Source organism: Mirounga angustirostris, unplaced genomic scaffold, assembly GCF_029215605.1.
Source record: "Mirounga angustirostris isolate CCGP_5_RB_7025 unplaced genomic scaffold, mMirAng1.0.hap1 SCAF_6, whole genome shotgun sequence".
Classification (NCBI taxonomy): domain Eukaryota; kingdom Metazoa; phylum Chordata; class Mammalia; order Carnivora; family Phocidae; genus Mirounga; species Mirounga angustirostris.
This window is the reverse complement of record NW_026991714.1, coordinates 92,251,741-92,273,649: the sequence shown is the minus strand read 5'-3', so window position 1 is coordinate 92,273,649 and position 21,909 is coordinate 92,251,741. Positions and strand designations below refer to the sequence as shown.

The window sequence follows — 21,909 nt, the reverse complement described above, 5'->3', positions numbered from 1 at the left end:
GATTTCCAACCAGAATGTTACCGAAGTTGGGTAGTCACAGAAGAAAAACAACTAAACCCGAGCCTGTCATGGAGGAAAGTCAGAGAACAAGGCAGTGAGTAAGAACATTTTTATTCTTTTTTTTCCACTGGTACCCTGAGCCGAGCTCAACCCAGAGGATGGCAAGCAAAGCTTGGACTAAAGGGAAAACAAGTATTCTCTCACAATGATTTCCATCCCCATGGCCCACAGGGGGCTTGGGGCAAGCCCAGTGACAGGTAACTGGTGATAACTTGGCCTGTTACCGCTGTAGCATGCAAGGCTTCCCATGTAGGGGTCAGAACCAAACAAAACCCACACATGCATATCCGAATATCCACACACACACACACACACGCACACTTTAATATGTATGTATTTATACATATTTTTAAAACATATTCCTCCTTTCAGAAAAATACACAGAATTAGCAAGTTTAAATTATTTGCACTTAGTTCTTTGTCTCCAGTTATACTGTGTTCTTTTGTGCTGGTAAAACAACATGTGCTTTAATTAGCAAATATCTGTAAATAATTTACTTGCTTTTCAAATACAACAGAACAATGGGGTCAGTTTTCACATACATTTACCCAGCATGCATCCTGGGTCTTAAGCCAGACTCTCCCATTGTTCAATAACTATATCAAGCTGTCCAACTCTTGCTGCCTCCTCGGTGGAGGGTCGGGGTAGGGGGCCAGAAACCCGAGTTCTGGTAGCAACATCCCATTTTGTAAGACCCCAGAAGGCAAGCTCATAGCGTTGTCTAGCCCCAGTTAAAACAAAGTCTTAACGATCTCTAACCCTGGAAATTTCTGCGAGGAACGTGGAAGTGTGCCAAGGACAAAGGGCATTTCATGCTCTGCTGCCCCACTGCCCCCGACCCCCAACGGCGTGAGCCCAGAAACATAAGGCGCGATGTCTGAGGCCTGAGAATCACGGAGCCCCGTCTAGGCTCTGCAGGGTTAAGGCTGGGCCCTGCACACACAGTGCAAAGAAAGATGTTAAATCAAATGAGAATGACTGCTCCAGGACTGGAGGCACTATTATTTTGAATAAGATTGAAAAGGCCAGAAAAAGCAATTCAAAAACATTTCAATTATGTATTTCCCAGAACTACATCTTTGAGCAACTAATGCAAATGTTACCACCACAATAAAACTTCTTCCCACATAAAAGCATATAAAACAGGTTGAACAGCATATACTTTATATATCATATGCATATTTTTGACTATTAATAAAAAATTCAAAATCTATGTATGCTTTACTCTCCTAAGCAATACAGTAATTATGATTAAGGGACAGGCAGCACAAAAAGAGCCAATTTATCTTACTCGTGCTCAGGAATACTATTGTGTAACTAAGCAACTAAAGACAAAATATGGTCTAATTAATTCACTCCTATGCTTATTTAAAAGACACAATTAGAACATTTTTATTTTCCAGCCTGCACAGTAGCTCAACATGCTTGAGGGTGTAGAAAGCAAAGCCTATTATTCTCAAAGACAAGAGTTTAATGTTTAGTGTCACTGATCAGGCTTGGAACTCAGCTCTGGGGAGGAGGGGGTGTGTTTCACAGCCTGGGTGTGCTCTGAGTCACGAGAAAGGAAAGGTATGGTAAGGGGGGGAAGAGGCTCCTGGGGCCACTGGATTGACTAGTAACACATGGCCCCTCCCCGCTCTTTTCCTCATCGTGGCAAAGGGATGGAGACAGGGCTGTGAACTTGATGGTCACGCGTGCAAGGACATGCGCCACTGTGCATCTATTTATACAGCCACAGAGATTCTACAGAAAATTCATGTAATTAAACCACACGTCCTCGTCTGTGTGATAAATGTCAAATATCCATCTTTGACGCTGCTAACAGTGCATCTGATTTTAAAAGCAGAATTAATTTACGCAAGTATGTGCTGGAGATTGATGCCATTAGCATGATTCGAAAGCACCCTTTTGGTAATAATCATCATCTGCATGTTTGAAATGTGTTGTCGATCCGGACGTTCACAGTCCAGGATGGAAGCCGTGTTTTCCGAAGGCTAAGGCCCGGGTTCTAATCTCAGGCAAGCCGGCAAAGACCACAGCGTGGCTGGAAAAAGCCATCCATGCCTGTGCGAGGCCACGGGAGCAAAGTTTTCAAGAAATGCAGGAAATCTGCGACGGCATTTCTGAGAGGCGAATGAATCTTTAAGCCAACAACCGATAAATTTGTTTTAAATTTCTTTAAAAGCCAAACCAACGGGTAATCACTAGCTACAATATTATTCTGAGTGGGAGATGGCAAATGTCCAACCACCCCTGGCTATAAAAAATGACAAGCAAATGCATTTTGATTCGAGCAATTATATTCTGGATATTGGTTAAAACTAGACTTTGATAAATGAGCTCGAGTCATGTATCACTAGATGCCACCACGAACAATGGTATGCTTTATTAATAATTAATAACAAAGTATTTACATGTATGGACTCGTGTACTCCATAAAAATAACATTTCCTTAGTATGTGCCTGACACTCTAAACGTCAAGGGAGCTTTTAATTGCTTACAATTTTGACTCACTATCAAACGTTGGCCTAGTTAAGACCATCAGTCTGGGAAGAATGCTGGCCCACAGGAGCTGCCAACCACACTCAGGTAAGGAGTGACCGGCAGTCTCTGGTCAGACCGCCACCGCACTGCCCCGGCTTTTTATGGGCTGAAGGCTGAAGATGGGAAAAGTACTCAAACACGGACATGCTGGGTCTAGCCTCATCATCAGTCCCAAATAGGCACCCATCTCTTTGCGGAGTACTCTGAAAGAAAATCCTTTACGCTTTTTCACATCTTGGGGCAAAACGACGATGGATTTTAGATGAGAAAGAACACGCATGAGTCGGGGGTATGCGGCAGCTGGCCCACATGGGAATGACCCATCGTAGGTCCTCTGCCAGGAAGAAACCAGGCTGGCCTTAAAGAAAGCAGGCTGTGGGAAAGAACATTTTAGATGACTGATGTCATATAGTCATTCAATAAATACTTAGTGACTGGCACTGAATACTGGGGGAGGGGGGTACCCAGAGGTGAATAAGGCATAACCTGCAGTTCCTGAGAACAGCGCTAGGGTGGGGGAAGAGGGGAGGTGGAAAGGGGGAATGACAGGCAAAGGAAAAGGACACAGATAACCATCACCAAAGGCGCATGTGCGAAGCACAGGGGAGGGCGAAACCAACCACAGCCCAGGAAGAGCCCTGAAGGCAGGGATCCTTGTCTATCTTGTTCATGGCTGTATCCCCAGGGCCTAGAACAGGCTCTGGCACAAAGTAGGTGCTCTATAAATATGCACTGAGTGATCGAGACTTCAAAGATAAAGACAATACTTTCTAGTTTCCAGAAAGATCAGGAAAGGCTATAAATAGTGACTTTAATTAATCTCCACTTTAACTAAGGAGCACAGAGAGAGTCTGACAGCTTTTCTGTGACCAATGTCTGTCCATGGGTGTAAACGATGAGCTCTTTGAGGGCTGAGGCCCTTCTCCTTCTTCTCTGTATCCTGTTGTCCAGCACATAGTAGGCCTTCAATCAACATCTGCAAGCTGAATAAATTCTTTTTTCCAAAATCATGCAGATCATGAGCCTTCCTTTAAACACACATTGCATTTATTGTCAGCACAATTCACCAACGTGTTACATAACGAATTATGTTGTTTTTACATTTTCAAAACGTGTTGATCTCATCTCTCAATGAAGATTGATAAGCTTCTTGAGAAACAGGGTCACACCATGAACTGTTTTGCATCCATCTCTGTACCTAGCAGAGCTCCGAGTACATGGTTAGCACTCAACAAGCAGTTTTTGATTAACTCAAGATAGATGACACCAACGTTTGCCGGAGTTAGGATCTGAACCTACAAAATCTAAATCAGTACACATTCTACTGATTCTCAAATTTTAACATCATTAGAATCAGTGATGAAACAGAGATTTATTTGTTTATGCAAATATTTTTGACATGACTGTTAAATTATTTCTTAGTATTACTGGGTCTTGCTCCAACCCAAGTAAGAAAGAGAAAAAAAGTACACACTCCCGCTCCCTATTTCAAATCAACTCCATAGGCCAGGGGTCAGCAAACATTTTTGTAAAGGACTAAACAGTAAATAATTTCCCAGTTTCCACTGTGTGGGTCAAATGTTTGCCGTCACAAGGACTCAATTTGCGTCTGACTTTGTTTCAATAAAACTTTACAAAAACAGACAGTGGTCCAGATTCAGCCCTCAGGCCGCAGTTCACTAATGCTTATCACAGTCCTCTAAATTCTCTCCAGAGAGTTCATTAGTTCTCGCCCTAGTTCTGAAGGGCCAGCCAGTTAGAGCAAAGTTACTCCTTCACCTAGTTGAAGGTCATTACTAAAACTACTAAAAACTGCCCGAACTGCATCCCTCATTTGCTGAGCTCTCCTGTAGTAAGTGCTTATGCTAGTTGTCAGGCGCTTCCCATTACTGTTTCTAATTCTCTTGACAAAGTAGAGATCATTAGATCCATTTTACAGATGGAGAAACTGAGGCTGAGAAAAGCTAAAGAAACTGTCCAAGGTCAGTGAGGTCACTTGAAGAGGTCTTGGAAATTAAAAAAAAAAGTCAGCTCATGTATATAGACCGGAGACTGAGCAGCCATCTACAGCTAGAACAGGGTCGGTCCAGCACCTCCTAGATTTCAGAACGTGTCTGACTAACACGAGATGTGATACAAGCAGGCAATCTTTTAAACACATCCTGCCGATCCAGATGACAGCATAGCTCCATACTGAAATGTAAATCTTTAAGGAACTTTTTATTTTGGTGACATAGCTAAACTCATCATATGGATGAAAGCCAACCTGATTTGGGGAGACCTATATCGGGTATTTGTCCTAGCAAACTAATCTAGATGCTGTCCTCTCACAGAGAAAACCTTTCTTTAGGAAAGGTAGTGGTGGGGGTGCCTGGGTGGCTCAGTCGGTTAAGCCTCTGCCTTTGGTTCAGGTCATGATCCCGGGGTCCTGGGATCGAGCCCCACATCTGGCTCCCTGCTCAGCGGAGAGTATGCTTCTCCCTCTCCCTCTGCCCCTCCTCCTGGCTGTGCTCTCTGTCTCAAATAAATAAAATCTTAAAAAAAAAAAAAAAAGGAAAGTAGTGGTAGTGGTCTCAAATTTCAATGAGAACAGCAATACAAATATTAATGATGAAAACAGTGAGTCCACCACTACTGAAGAATCTACTATGGGCCAATCTCAGTTGTAAGCACTTCACATGTATTGACTCATTTAATCCTTAAGGCAATCCTAGGGAGTAGGTACTGTATTTCCATTTCATAGATGAGGAAAGTGAGGCAATGTTTAAAATGCAGGATCCTGGACCCCAGTTCCAGAGATTCCAATCGAGTTAATTTCAACAGGGGCTCTGGAATATGAATGTTTGACAATTTTTAACCAGATAGTAACCACTTGTAGAAATCCTGACTACGTGTCATTACTATCTGTAATGCCCAGGTGTACTTGATCTTGACTTCCTGACATCATTAGCTTACTCATCCACACTCAAAGTTGTAGGTGCCCAGTAAAGCTTCTTGTAGAATCCAGCCCACGGTCAGGCTGAAATCCAAGCTTGCACATCCACCTCTTTTAAGAGTGTATATTGCCAATAGATTAAGCGCTTGGCAATTTGAAAATGAATATAATCAGAAGTTACCCAGTAACAGAACCAATTACCCGCCTACTTTGCCATTTTCCTCCTCTGAAGAGGTTGTGGCTGAATGTGGCGATTGGGGGTAATTACTAAAGATACTTAACTCCTTGTATATGGCTCTGCTATTCACTTTCATGGTAATTTAAGACAGTATCATGATTAGGCCTGGGAACCTCCACACAGGCATAAAAGTTATCCTGCTTATTGTTTATAAATTAGTATCTAGAATAAAGGTCACCGCAATCATCCCTCTTTTCTATTTTTAAGGACTGTACTGTTTTTGAAGTACTTTTGCCCATACAATGCCTCTTGATATTCACAATCCCCAGTCAGCCTCATTATTGTCCCCATTTTGCTGCTGAAGAAACTGAGGCTCAGAGTGTTTATGCTGGTTCAAGGTCGAACAAATACTAAGTTGCAGAATCAAGATGTAACTCTTTCTGGACTGCTTTTCCTCTACACCAGTTGCCAGCACTGGAAGTTATGTGAAGGCAGCAGTTAAGTCATTATCATAGTTATTATAACCAATAATAAATTGTTAATGATTATTAATAATGGTATTAAAACGCAACTGTTCTTGTTAGATACCACTAGCTCGAATCAGCTGAACTTTATAGAATAAGAATGGTTCTGCTACCTAAAATCCAGTGACCTCTGGCAAAACGGATTGACTAGTCATAATTCTAAAATGAACAAGGACCAGCCCACATTAATGCATACTTCTAGAATATAATATGATGCATTAAAACTCTGGTGTCAAGGGTAGGGTTTAGTGGGGGAAAAAAAAACAACCCTAAAGCTTAGAAAAGCCTGCGTTCTGGCCTGGTGACCTTTGACAAACCACATAATTTCTCTAAGCCTCTGTCTCCATCTGTAAAATGGCATACAAAGTCCTGCCTTATCCAGCCTCATACAATTATTGCAAGGATCAATAAAATATTCCCCAAAAAGGCCCTCTGCAGATGATAGCAAACCACACAGGGACGCTATTTCTAATCTCGCACAATGATAATTTTCCTGCTTTTAGAACTGACGTCTTTACATTTCAAGAAATCATAAATAGACAGAATGGTTCTCTTAAACCAAAAAAGCATACTGAGTCCTGGCTGTCCTTTTGAAATGGATGCTGATGTCAGCTCAATCAAGAAATTATTAACCTCCATTTGGTTACTTAAAATAAACTGTCCTGGCTGATTAAATGTGCTGAACATTTTCTCCAAGTAACAGTGCACATCACCAAGAAACCTTTTTCTTTCAGTTACACTTTGCAAATGGCAAATGCATCATTCCAAACTATTTAAAATCAATAACAAAAATCATTTCACTGTATATAAACAAGTTAATGGAGTAAGTGAAAACAAAGCAAATTTCTTAATGAGAGGACCCTGTTGCCCCCTCTAGGTGCCTGCAGTAAATGCTGGTTTCTGTAGGCTCTCCTCCAGAGGAGACTGGGGCTGCTATTCAGCTAATGAATGACTAACTTAGGCCAGGGGGGGAAATGACATCACCAGGGTGGAAAAGCAATCTGCATTGGGAAACTTTCTACCTGCTTTACATTTGTCATAATTATTTTGCACAATGCAGCCTGCATTTGCATAATTTTGAGGCGTGTCATTATCTCAATTGAAAATTGTTTTAATATGGCTGAATAATTCACAATGACATCAGCCAAAGTCCTAATGAAATATACAAGTATAATCATACAGCTAATTACCAGCCGTGTTAGCATTAAAAAACAAATCATGCATAATATTAGACGATGTATATGCAGCTGAGGATTATAAATAGAGCCATCTCCCTCCCCAAACCCCCTAGAGTTTACTTTTAAATGACAAGATTAATTTTCTTAGGTATGGCTCATATAGCAGTGACGAAATGTGCAGATCATTACAACGGTTCGCTTTCATTTCCCCTTAATGAACAATTTTTAACATCATTTATTTAAAAATACTGTGTATCTATTCATTATCAGCAGTTCTAACAGATGCAACCTTCGGCTAATACTGTTTTTATTCTTAAATCAGAATTCACTATTTAATTACACCAACAGAAATTAAAACTGGACCAAGTGGGGTCAACTCGGGGTCTTTAAAAATATTTCAGTTTCAATTAAAAAAAAAAAGAGAGAGGAGAGTGACCACAAAATATCTCATAAAACACTGAATAATTTCCTTCTGGGTTTAGTCAGAAGTCTATTAGGCACCAGCTCTTTTCTGGATATTTAATCCTTCCCTTTTCCAGATCACAGGCCATGTTGAAGTAATAAATTTGAAAAGCAAATAATAAGAAATCAGGAGGGGGAGGGGAGGAAGACAGCTGCGCAGGAAAGTTGGGGCGGGGGAGGGGGCCGAGCTAGACCTTGGGAGGGGGAAAGAGCTCAACCTGTTGGTAGGTTGCAGTATTTTTTCCCAGTATTTCCAAACAACACCTTTGTAAAATTGCAGGCAGACGTCGGGAAGTATGAACGTTTAAAACCCAAAGCTGGCCGGGGAGGGCGGTGGGGGGGGGGGGGGACATTCGGGGAGGAGGGCGGGGCTTATTTCCGAAGAGGCAGATCTGAGGGCGAAGGTTTTGACGAACTCCAGTAATTAACCGGCATAGACCACTGATGGGTAATTCGATCCTGGGAGAGGGAGTGAACTGGCGATGCCAAAAGTACAATCAACTCCATCAAACCAAGGAATTGTGGAAGGACTGGCAGGCAGCTCCACGCTCCGGGATGAGTTAAACGGGGAACCATTCATTTAACAAAAAGATCCTTACATCTACCTCGAAAGCTCGAGGGCCTGGCACAGAGCTAGCTGCCCTCAAAAGTCTCAGTTTGATCACCCTGCTCTCGCTCGGGCAACACAAAGCCTTGCCAGGCGGCCGCGCGCCCGCCCTCCCACCGCACCGAGGGCACAGCCTCCCCAAAATAGTTCCCCTGGTGGGTATCACGGCGCTGAGGTCGGTCAGCTGACGAGGGGAGCCCGCAGAACTGCGGTCACACATGAAATGACAGAGCCGAAGGGAGGCGGCCGCCCCGGCGCCCGGTGACAGCAGCTCACCTCGGGCGTCCTCCCGGGAGCGCGGCTAGCGCCCCTGCGGCCGCCCAGAAACGTGCCGGCGAAGCTCGGTCCCTCCCCACCCTCCCCCGGAGCGCCGTCTGGGCACGGAGGCCGCCGGACGCGCCGGGCCAGTGGGCGAGCACACACCCCTCTGCCTTCCCTCCCCCGTCCCGGTCCCACACATCCCCAAAGATCGCGCTGGAAGACGTCCACTTTGCGTGGAGTAATTGAAAACTAGAACATCAAATGGCTTGTCCGGGGTGGGGGGGTGGGGGGGGTGGGGGTGGGGGCGAGAGATAGTTGTTAATGCTTAACGTGTTTGTGCCGGTTACACGACCGCTTTGAAATCCGCCCGGGCAGATCTGCAAGTTATTTGAATGTATTATTCCAGTACCTGTCATTTATCACTTTATTCAACACGTCTTTGCCAACTCAATAGCTTTTGATCTCACTCTGCCTCCATTTCGTAATTTCCGCCCTCTTAAACATATCAAATACTTACTTAAAAAAAAAAGTGAACAATATCGAAACCCACCGAAAGAAATCCACCCAGCCCCGACCGAGCCAGACGCGAAGGTAAGATTTTCAAAAGGCAAAAAATATATAAAAAGCATGTGATGTTCAAGCGCAGTAGCAAGAGAGCGAACGATCTCTCTCTCCCTCTCTCTCTCTCTCTCTCTCTCTCTCTCACACACACATATCCTTGAACAAAACCCTTCTCGAACAAGTTATTTGATCTTGACTAAAATCAGCAGTTGGATCCTCTTTGTAAAGCTGACAGCCAAACTCTGACAATGGCAAAATACTCGAGCCCCAGCTAGTGGCGCTACCCCTTTAAAAAAGGAGTCGATCCTGCTCGCCTGCAGAAGTGAATACAGTATTTTCAAGCTTGCCCTGTAATAAGCATTACTTGGGGGGGGGGGGACAATAAAGAAAGAAGAGAGGGAGATATAAGTTTACCACCTCGCCATGGTCGCTATTTCTGCCCTGGGGAGTGTCTTCTGGGAGGAAATAAAGTTTAGAGCTGGATAAAAGTTGCCGGCTGGTCCTCTCTTCCCACAACAGCTGGAGCTCCGCTATGCAAATCGGATCCTTTGGCGTACATCTTACAAAGAAAAAGTCGCCAAGGGACAAAATTCTTGGTTTGCCTTCAAGGTGGAATTGAAAAGCCTTGTAGAAAATGTAAGGTCCGTGCAAGCCACACGGTGAGCCGACCCACTGCAGGGGAAAAAAAGCACCAAATAAATAACGTAGCCATCAGAGCACAAACATCTATTCCCAGACACATTTACACACAGACATCCACACTCTTAATACAGAAGAGCCAACAGATATAAAGCTGGGTGGAAAAATAATAGAGCCCACAAATTTTCTGCTTCCCTTAAAAAAAAAAAAAAAAAAAAAACTCCGGGCACCCCCACCGCCACCTCTCCCTACTTCTCCATCTGAGGCGGTAAAATTACATTATGTATGTATGATCAGTGCAGGGATTTTTTTAAACAATAAAAATGATTTGGGGGGATGCAGAGGGTAAAAGTTTGGTGAAAAGTTTGTGGGGGGTGTGGGTGGGTGCAGAGGTGTGGGTGAGCTGGGGGGCTGGGGGGTGCCGGGGGGTGCCGGGATCGGAGGAGCGGAGGAGAGCGAAATACCTGGAGTGAGTTGGGCTCCATCTCGACGTTCTGAATTGATTGAACTCAACATTCTCTCCAAACTTGTTGGCTTGAATGGATTGCATCAGGTCCTGGCAGGGAAAAACATTCTCTGCCTTCAGCTGGCGTAATGTCTCAATATAAAACTGAGCTCTTGCCTCCCCTTCGGCACCAAAATGATTGAAAATATGTCCTAATATTTCTCTGACGACTCAATTTTCAGCTCCTGTCAAAACTGTGTAGGTTTCCTTCCAAATGTGGAATGATCAAATTCATAATCGGAAGGAAGGTTCCGTCCGATCTCGGCGGGAAGCGGATGGATCAAGGCAAAAAACATATAGGACGGTTTGTAAAAATAAAATCCACCCTAAAACTGTGTGAAGATGAGATGTCCCTCTTCCCGATCTCCCTTGTCTAGGGGTGTCGTCTAATGAGATTTTTGGAAGAGACGAGAGCTAGCGAGCTCCGCTGTGCATCTGACAGGACCTGCTTGTATATGTCTAATATAAAGAACATTTCCTGCAGAGATTCCGGGGCGCTGCTCCTCTTTCTAATGCTCCTTAGCAGATTTGCTGTTATTAGACATGTAGATTTGTTTGATAGTTAAATTACGCTTCCTCACTGCCATGTTTTCGAGAACTAATCTGTTAAATTATATTTTGATGCCTATTTACATGGAAGGGAAAAGTGGGTTATCGATTATATAAACATATAAATATTAATGCATTTGTTCGCTTCGCAAAAAATACTCGGCAAAAAACCCCCCAAAAACAGAAAGACAAGTGAGCAGTGCACACACATCTCAGGATTTTGCAAACAATATTGAACGGACAGCGACTGCATTTAGGGACTGGAACAATAAACGATGCATGATAAATCAATAAATGCGAGCAGCGAGTCTGCTCGGAATATGAATTCAGGCTCCCGGTTCTGCGTGTGCATTCTTTAATTTTGAAGTATATACACTAGTACGTGTTTACAATGCTGATGGACGCCAAGGGCGCTCTCAAATGATAATGTGTTTATATAACCCAGCGCTACAGGAATAATATACCGACTCCTACCCCACCCCCATCCCCTCCCCCGCCAAAAAAGGGAGGGGAGCTTCCTCAATAATAGTTTGAAACTGAAAAAATCCATTTGCAAACTAGTTAAATACAACCAGAAATTAAGCTGTTGAAAACCGGGGGCATGAACCGTAAGACAATAAAGGTTTTAAATGTGTATATTTATTGTTCTGGAGCCCTGGAGCATTGCGAGGTTTGCATGCACGGCTATTATGCAAACACAGAGAAACTTAAGAGCGACAGAACAAGGAACAGGCAGAGACTGCAAAGCCCTCGCTCGCTCTGACCCAGCTGCCCGTCCTCCGCCAGGCTAGATTGCATTTTCGCAGTGTTGATGTAAAATGGTGTACTCGCTTCCCCCACGCTCCCCACCCCCTTCCCCGTTCTCCTCCCACTCCTTCCAGCACCTCCCGCCCCCCCCCCCCGAATTTATTATATTGGCACCAGTCTTTCTAAAGTGGGTCTGGCATGCTAAAAAAGTAAACATGTACTATATGGGGAATAAGGTCTGTATAGTATGACAGTTGAAACTTGATCTGTGATAAAATTACAGGATGTTGAAATTACTAGTAAGCTATTTTTAACGCTTTCGCAACGTTTCACCTCTAGTCACAGCATCTAGTTGAAACAGGATTACTTTAATGAAAATTATATTCACATGGCTGAAGTTAATACACCCGGCAGAGCACAAATGCCTCATATTCAGTGACTTGAGGTGGAAAGACCCTCTCTGTATTTTTATGCCTTCTTATAACGTCTGCGTCCGCTGCAGTAAGAATTAGGGCACTTAACATTATCTAAACCACATTTTTGATTCAGAACATGGGGAAGTAATAAAAGGCAAGATCTATCTCGTTTCTATACACACAGAGATAAACGAAAGAAAATGGCAGATCCTCCAATTACAATAAGTAATAAAAGCCCATGCCAAAGAGCCGGTATTCTTAAAGATGAAAACTATTTTAATAATTTAAAGTAATATCACAACTCTGCACAATGAAGGAGGACAATGTAACAATTCAGTCTCCCATCTTTGCATTAGCCAAATTATGACTTGCACATCACTCTTTAATTATCTTCCTTGAAATTTCATCTGATCTTTCTATTTTATAAACATGGGTTACAAAGAGAAATTACAGCTCTCTCATGCTTTCTCTCTCTTTTTAACTTTATGATGCATACTGCAGACATTTGATTAGAATAACCCGTTTTGTTCATTTTTTTACATATGAATGGACTTGACTGAAGGGCATTTTACGTATTTTTTTTTAAATACAGGAGAGATGCCTAAGGCTTCAGTTAGTCTCTGTCCTGTTAGTGTAAATATATACATCCAGTTCAAGACATCCTATATTTAAAAACTTGAGTTGCAGTATTTTGACAAGATCATATTTGAGATCGAGTCTGAGTCAGTTTCCTGTATGACCAATGCATTTCCAGCATTTATGCAGGAAACCTCAACAGAATGCCTGAGGGTATCCCTGGATTGTATATTAAATCTCTCTCTTAAAAAATACACAGCTTTTTAGAGCATCTAAGAAACTTCTGCTGGTTTTGGTGCTGTAAGTCTTTAAGTGTCTGTGAGGGACTTCATCTAATTAGAAACCCTGTTTCTATGTCTCTTCAAGGTAGGCGCTGAACTAGGCTGCATGCTGTGTAATCTCTCTTTTTGTAAACTCCCGATAAGGTTTTTCAGATGTTAACAATTGCAGGGATCTAGGTCTGAATATTTTTGAATATCTGCAGTCTTGTAATCAGATGAATGCTAAATTTCAAAACTGGATCACAGGGGTATCTTCCCTCTCTTTTTACAGCACCACCACAACCACCCCCCATGAACATAATAAAATCTAATAAATCAAACCTCTGGTCCAATCCTGTAAATGGCTTTTAAAATCACAGATCACAATGGTGTGTATTTACAAAAAAAAAAAAAACAAAACAAAATCAAAACAAAAACAAAAAACCAAAAAATATCATCTATTTTACCTCTTTAATATGATGCTTGATAGGCACCTGTAAATTATCTGTGTAGCAAATATCCATACAAAGAAAGTTTCAATTAAGATAAGGAGATTGTATTGAAACAGTTCTTTGAAGTAATGTAGTTAATAGCCTGTTTGATTTCTGCTTGTGAGAGAGTAATAACGTGGATTCAAGGCTCCATCAATCACAGAGCAGATGTAAGACTTGAGACACCGACACCCAGGGGAATAGAGACAAACTCCCGCAGTGCAGGGTCCTTGGGCTAATGTAAAGTAAATACTCATAAACAGATCGAATGTTGTAAGAAGACAATCTATTCAGGACAGTTATAATCATGAAAGCAACTGCTTTATTTATCTATAAAAAAGCTTGTAGCTGGGACTCACTGTGCATAAAAGAGGAGTGGGAAATAAAGCAGTATATGTTTATATGACCCACTATTTTCTGGGCTCTCTTACACTGAAACACAGGACCCTATACCCACACATCTATATTCCTGCTGCTTTGCTAGCCCCAAATCCAACTCTCAGTTTTATTTGGTTTATTTAAAAGGTAAAAAAATACAAAATAAATCATTCTCACCCCCTCAAGGGGGTGGGGAAGCAGTAGACACATTTTTTCAGTGCCTGTGAATCGTTTCATAAAGGATCAGGAGGATTAAGTTAGTTGCAAAAACCAGCAGTGACATAATTAGGCAGCTTGGGCTATAATAAACAGGATCATAAAAAAAAAAAAAAAGTACAGTTTGAAGAAAGAAGGCAACCATTTCGAAAATTCAAACCTCTCTGCGCACCTCTGGGCCTCCCCCTCCCCCAAATTGCAAAAGACAACTGAAGCATTTTTGACCTTGGCTACAATAATACTTCATGTTTTAGCACTTTAGTCAGCATTTTATCTACTAATTGCTACACACTACCGCATGTGGCTCGAATCTGCCACTGCAGCTTTCTTTCACTGGTGAGCGAACTGCTTGATAAAGACTGGGAATTCAACCTGGCTGTTTCCTTTCTTGCTCCCCCTCGTCTCCCCCCTCCTTTTTCCTTTCCTCTTCCAGCTAGAAGCCGCTAATTTTTGCAGAAAATACCGCATGGATCAGAACAGGGACGGTGAAAGGTTCCCTAATCTCCTTCCACCGGCTAAACTCGGGCCACTTTGGCGATCGGGAGGCAAAGGGAGGAGATGAAGGGGGGGAGGGGGCAGGAATGAGTGGGGGCGAAGCCCGGGGAGGGGGTGGATCCTGGCCTGTTGGTGGACCTGATGCTAGGTGATTCTGCACGTTGGTCCGTTGGCTAGTCCATCGCTGGTTGGAAGTCCGTGGGACTCCGCGCTGCCCACCTGGGGACCTTGAGTTAGGGGCTCTCCCGTCTTGCTTGGTTAGGAAGTGGGGTTCGAGGGGGCAGCCCCGGAGTCTGCAGACTGATTCGTGGATCGAAAAACCAGCACTGAGGGTCGGCCACCGCCTAGTCCCCTCCCCCTTCCTAGCCTGGCGCCGTCCTCAGCGGTGGGGGTGGGTGGCGTTATTAATAAGGCGGCCTCCAGCAGAGCAGGCTCGCCAAGTCTTAGTGCAACAAGTCTATTGGTTTGAAGGAAGATAAACCGGGTTATACGGGTCATTGCTTTCCAGGAGACCTCTAGTGGTCAAAGGTTGAGCTACATCTTAAATATGGGGCTCGTATTTGTCGCTTGTCTCCTGGGCTGTGGTGGGCGTGGGTCTCCAACTCAAGTCAGGCAGTAAGATCGGTAGCCGGGTACACATTTCTCATAGACTTGAAGCCAAAGCCAAGAGAGAAGCGAGGCACTCCGAGAAGATCCCCCAGGGAGGGGTCATGTGATGCCCTTTGTGGACACGGAGGCCCCAAGTTCCTCTGCCCTTAGTACAGATGGAGACTTCCTATCTTAATCTTGATTTTCCTCCCGGGCCTGAGATTAATTAGGTATTCTCAGGGAAGTTGGATTAAATTTGTCCAAGCCATTTCCAGTTATAGTAGCAATGCTGAATCTATTTTTCTAAATTTGTTTGTCAATGAAAGCCAAGTCTCATTCCGTCACCCTGATCACAGATACACCCAAACCCCCTTAATTTTAACAATTCACTGCCTTCAAATGCCTTGATATTTATGGGTTATTTAGTTTAGAAATAAATAAGCTTCATTTCTTCTTTTTTAAATTATATGCGCTGCAGTGGTGCACATATGACATTTGACTAAATTGTGACCTTGTTCCTTTCCTGGGATGACACACCATTTCATCTCAGGTGGTGAGTGGGTGGTGTAACTTCCAGGCTCCTTATTCTTCAGCTTCATTTGTGATCCTCATATTAATAAAGAATTTAATCAAATTGCCCCTCAGCCTGGTACTGCTGGGGACAGCTATCTTAGATCATCCTAAAACCAGAGATCCCAGCCATCTGAGGTTTGTTAAAACATCTTGCCATACCTGATTTTTCAAAAAGAAGACAAGAAAATGTACAGACATGGAGTCTTGGTTCCACTGGGGGACTCATATACTGCCTACTAAAAATTTCTCTGTGCAGCTTCAAATGGACGTTAATGATGCCTTGTGTTTGGTGATTTATAACTTAAAATTACTTGACAGGCATTAAGCAACTCATTATTTAGAAGCAGAGTGGGTATGGTAGGTAAATCACTAGACTGAAAGTCAAGGGGACCATTCTGCACTGATTTCCTATGTCTCCCTGTCCATGGCTATAATTATCTGCAGGACTCAAACCCTAATTCTGGCTTTGTCAGGATTTCTCAGATGATTGTGGCAGAATTATCCAGACTGGTCATCTGTGGATTAGCAGCCCCCCATGCTAGGCCATCCACCAAACCCATGGAAGCGCCAGCGAGTCCCTTGGTTGCCTCCACCTACATTTTGCCATGCCACAGACTGATAATTTTATGACTTGTTATTACAGGTTGAAATATGTAAATGTAGTAATTCACTCAGGGTGTAAAGAGATCTGAGTACTTCAGAGGAAAAAATAATACCAAGAAGAATAGTGAGATTGTTTCTGTTCTTGTCTTCAGTAAGCTTTGGCCAAAATGAAATTGGTCAGCCTTTTCAGGAAGAAGGCAGGGGACCAGTATGAACCTTACTCAGGGCTTGCACAATTCCATTCTCAAGGTTGCTGGAACCAACTATTACTTACTCACCAGAGCTGATTGTTATATTTTCAGGAACTTTGCAAGCTGGCTAATAAACATCTCTATTATTAAACATTAAATGACACGAACTCACAAGTAAGTATTGTATTAAAAACAAAGGTAATACCTACTCAAAACTCACCACTTTTTAATTATATTACTACATTTCACTCTTATCTATATACTCTTGAGGTTATTTTTAGCTTTTATATTTTTATGGTTGCAATACTATAAGATGGTGTGTTACTGAGAGTTCTCTTCCCAATCCGTGTCCATTGGCATGTTGGTGGCTTGAAATTGTCTGTGGTGGGAGTATTTAGACCATGGAACTCAGCGAACATTACAAATCAGAGCTTGATTTATTGTTTTGTTGATTGTCTAGACTTAAGAAAATGATGGAGAAAAATGTTCATATTGCAGATTGTGATGGTTATATTTATATATCAATCTGGGTCATGGGGTGCCCAGATATTTGGTCAAATGTTATTCTAGATGTGTCTGTGAGGATTTTTTGGATGATATTAATATTTGAATCAGTGGACTGGGTAAAGCAGATTGCCCACCTTCCCCCCCAACCCCCATGTGGGTGGGCCTCATCCAGTCAGTTGAAGGCCTGAATAAAACAAAAAGTCTGAGTAAGAGGGAACTCTTGCCTGACTCCTTGAGATGGGACATAGGTCTTTTCCAGTCTTTGAACTCAGACTAAAACACTGACTCTTCATGAATCTGAGCCTGCTGATTTTTGGACTGAAATTTACACTATTGGCTCTCCTGGTTCTTCGTCTTTGGACTCTGACTGGACTGCCCATCAGCTCTCCTGGGGCTCCAGCTTATCAGCTGCAGATTTTGAAACTTCTAAGCCATGGGAGCCAATATATATATAGATACACATCCTATTGGTTTTGTTTCTTTAGAGAACCCTGACTAATACACAAATTAACTTGAAAGTCTGTCAAGTCTGTACCAATTAAATTGCGAATAGTACAAAAAAGTGAAGGAAATACTTGAAAGTTATAACCTGATTCAGCAAAGAAGTTGCTCATGTCATTTATGAAAGATTGAAGTTCTGAGATACATCATTGTTTTTTCACTTTTGTCTTTCTCCTTAATATAAATGAAAAGATCAACCGACATTCACACTGAAACTATATTCGCTTGTTTTTTTTTGTTGGTTTTTTTTTGTTTGTTTGTTTTGTTTTTTTTGGAACTATACTCATTTGTTAATGCAATCATAGGTTAGCTATGGACACAAGAGTTCAGCGAATAGTTAACAAAAAGCATTCCATGAGAATAGATTGGCTATATGGAATTTACGGTGAAAAGTGTTGTATATTTTATTATTGTTTGTACATTTATGCTATACTTCCTGTATATCAGCAAAATGTATAATGAACTTACACACCCACATATTTGTATATATCCAAATCTAGATATATACATATGTACGTATCTAGATCTAGATATAAACAGACACACACACGTACTTTTTTTTCTTTTTTAAGGTTGGGAAGCTAGTTAAATATTTAGAAGCATGTCTCTGTCTAAAGGTAGCCTTGAGCCTGACATGCAACCCAAACTTCTAGAGCAAGGACTGGCAAATTATAGCCTACCACCTGTTTTGTACATGAGCAAAGAATGTGTTTTACATATTTAAATGGTTGAAAAAAATCACTAGGAGAATAATATTTTGTGACATATAAAAATTATATGAAATTCAAATTTCAGTTTCCATAAACACGTTTTACTGGAACTCAACCATGCTCATTCATTTCTGTATTGTCTACGGCTTCTATCACGCCAAACAGCAGAGGTGGGGAGTTGTGACAAGGACCGTATGGCCCTCAAAAGCTAAAATATTTACTACTGTGCCCTTTGTAGCAGAATTTTGTAGAAGTGGTCTGTTCTATAATATGTAGGTATGTTCCTTGGCTGGGAGCAGTAGACCCCACCAAATGACCTTCTGAAGTCTTTTCTTGCCATTGGACCGAGAAATACTTCCTCTGGTAAACAGAGCAAATGGAACACCCAGAATTGTGAGGGATTCAAATCATTGACTCAAGGGCAGAGCCAATGCCATCACAAAAGGAAGACAGAAGCATTCAGATTTCGCACTCCTTGGCTTATGTTCCGACCACTGGATGACAATACCTTTCTTTCCTACTGCCTATCCTAAAGCACTGTATAATTTTGTTGGGCACTGTTAAATATTTATTGAGTTTTCTCGTCCAATGTGGTTCGGTTACAGTATGTCTCTGTGTGTGATGGGACCCTTCAGGATTAAAGGTGCTGTATAAATAGAGGATTATTTTATGACTTGTGATTGCAGGTTGAAATATGTAAATGTGGTAATTCACTAATGCTATATCAGTGCATATATCTGGGAAACAAGAATGCATTATCCTTCCATTTGAGTCTAACATCATTTACATCCTTTTTTAAAAAAAATACCCAATCAGTTTGTTTTTTTTCTTTAAATGAGGGAACGCAGTGGAGGAAAAAAAAATTCTTTTAATGCAATACATCAGCTGAAAGTTTAATGACACAAAAGGCAGGCAATTCAAAGTTACAGTTCCCACAGCAACTGTAACTCTGCTATATAGCACATTTAGGCATAGATTTCACAGCATGTACTGCAATACAAAATACTCCACACTGGGCATGCAAGGGGGCAGAGTTATGGTTGCTATGGGTACCATGACTTTGAATTTCCAGATTTTTTGAGAGTTTAAATTCTCAACCAGAACATCACATTAATAGTTCATTTTTTTTTTGCATTGAAAATAATAAAGGTTGTATCACCGTTTCCACTGCCAAACCTATCTCCAGCTCAGTCCACCACTTAGTATAAATACCTACCCAAACATATTCACCCTGCTTGCTAAAATTAAACACATGACCTCAGCCCAGGGAATATTTTAGTTTGCAAATTTATATGCGATGACTTTCACTGGATTAACTAAATCTGCTCCCCCCTCCTTTTCCAAAAATCACCAATAAATTCAGGTTAACTCTTTCAGCATTCTGGTGTATTTTATCTGTTATTCAGGGGCTGAGAGGATATGATAATCAGATTCATTGTGTATGAATGCGTGATGTATATATTTATAATTTATACTCTGTCTACTTCTGAAAAGAACTGGAAGCAGCTAGCTAGCTGCATGTATTCATTTATTCATTTATTCCTTGGACAGACCATGCAATTTTATGCCTTTATGCTAGTGGTCTCAGGACCCTCTTCACTTTTAAAAATTGTTGAGGACCTCAAAAAGCTTGTTTATGGTAGTTATGTATATATGTATATACATATACACATATATACATGTATACATATATATACACACACACGCATATATCTTGATATTTAACATACTAGAAATTATAACTGAAATATTAGAAAAATATTTTAAAATATTCATTAACTCATTTTAAAATAACAATAAACTCATTACATGTCAGCATAACATGTTTTTTTATATAAATAATAACTATGTTTTCCAAAACAAAGAAACTTAGTGAAAAGAGAAGCATTGTTTTACATTTTACAAATCTCTTTAATGAAAGACAGCTGGATTCTCATAGCTGCTTCTACATTCAGTCTGTTGAATATCCCAAGTCATGTAGCTTCTGGAAAATGCCACTATACTTTTGAGAGAGAGTGCAAGTGAAAAAAAGCAAATAATTATTATGATCATTATTTTAACCCTGTGGACCACCTAAAATGGTGTCAGGAATTCCCACAGTTCCCCAGAGTACACTTAGGAGAACCAGTGCTCTTTGCATTTGCTTATGCTGGTCTTCCAAGCCTATGCCTCTTCCTTGTCAGTAGGAAAACTCTTATTCATGCTTCAAGGCCCTAGGAAAAATTGTTTCCTTAGCTATATTCTCATAGCACTTTATACATGTGCCAATCTGAGCATCTATTATGTGTCCTTACGTTTGTTTAAATGTCTGCGGTATTGTTGTTGTTGTTAGACTCCGAGTTCCTTAAAAGGGAACCATGTCTTATGCATTTTTTCCTCATTTTCTAGCATGGTACCTGGTATCCCATGTATATGGGATAAGAGTTTAACTCAAAATCATTCTCATTCACTGAGCCAATGATATGTATTAGGAACTGTGTCTCAAATTTAACCCTCATAAAAATGGTATGAAGTTGGTACTATTAGTATCAATATTTTTTTGAGTGAGGGAACTAAGGCATGCCCTAAGTTGAGCAGCCATGGGTCACCATGCCAAGAAATATGGGGAACAGTAAGAAGCAAGAAACAGAGTCTCTCCCTTAAAGTCATTTACAATCTACTTTGGGAGATAGGACATAATGCAGAAATGAAAGGCAGATAACACTATACATGTTAGCTAAAAACAGACCTCAAAGACTATAATTAAAGAAAGGCCCACTTACTAGAAATGGCTACTTACCCAATGAATTAGTGAGATTCAAACTTTCCAGGGACATACTTCTATCAGAAAACCCTTGTTTTGGAATGCACGCCAGATAAATGTGTATTTGTTTATAAATTATATATTTGCCATTACACTAATCTGTTACAAATGTAATAATAGATACTAATATAGTCAAAGATATCAATTATAAGGAAGTTGAAATATATACAAAAGACATCCTAAACTTTTGTTCAGCATGCTAATGAAGTAGGCACCTGCCTTTGTGGCCAGTTCATCTAGACAAGCTGCAGTCAACTTTGGCTGCACGCCAGGATCATCTGGAGAGTTTTTAAGATATGGTGATGGTGTTGCGCCCCCAGGTCAATTAAGTCAGAATCTCTGAGGGTAGGTACACAAGTCATAGGAATTTTTTACACCCCCCCGCCCCCCCAAGCAGGGAATTCTAATGTGCAACTGGAGGTGAGAATCCCAGACTGTGATACCAGGGAGAAAAATCAGGGACTGCATCTTGGGGAAACATCACGGAGAAGATGGTATTAAAAGCAGCTTTGAGGGGCACCTTGGTGGCTCAGTTGGTTGAGCGTCTGCCTTCAGCTCAGGTCATGATCCCAGGGTCCTAGGATTGAGCCCCACGTCGGGCTCCCTGCTCAGTGGAGAGCCTGCTACTGCTTCTCCCTTGGCCTGCTGCTCTCCCTGCTTGTGCTCTCTCTCTCACTCTTGCTCTATCTCAAATAAATAAAATCTTTTTTTTTTAAAGCAGTTTTGAAATTTTTACTTGGAAGTATTAAAAAGTCCTGTTTGTGAAGTCGAGTAAGATGATCTTGAAAATGTCTTCTTGCCTAAGTTAGTACCCATCTTTTTATTTTTGGAAGCAATGCCCATTTGGAG

General features: G+C 41.5%; 1 protein-coding gene across 1 annotated transcript in view; it reads right to left on the bottom strand.

Moving 5' to 3' along the window:
* ARID5B (AT-rich interaction domain 5B) overlaps positions 1-10,571 on the bottom strand; it is a 180,361-nt gene extending 169,790 nt beyond the window's left edge. Inside the window, exons 1-2 of the mRNA XM_045877911.3 lie at positions 10,416-10,571; positions 9,730-9,984 (exon numbers count right to left, since the gene is read on the bottom strand). Coding sequence (XP_045733867.2) covers positions 9,730-9,984; positions 10,416-10,436 — 276 coding nt within the window. The 5' untranslated portion in view covers positions 10,437-10,571. The remainder of the gene's footprint in view (positions 1-9,729; positions 9,985-10,415) is intronic.
* Positions 10,572-21,909: the final 11,338 nt, after the last annotated feature.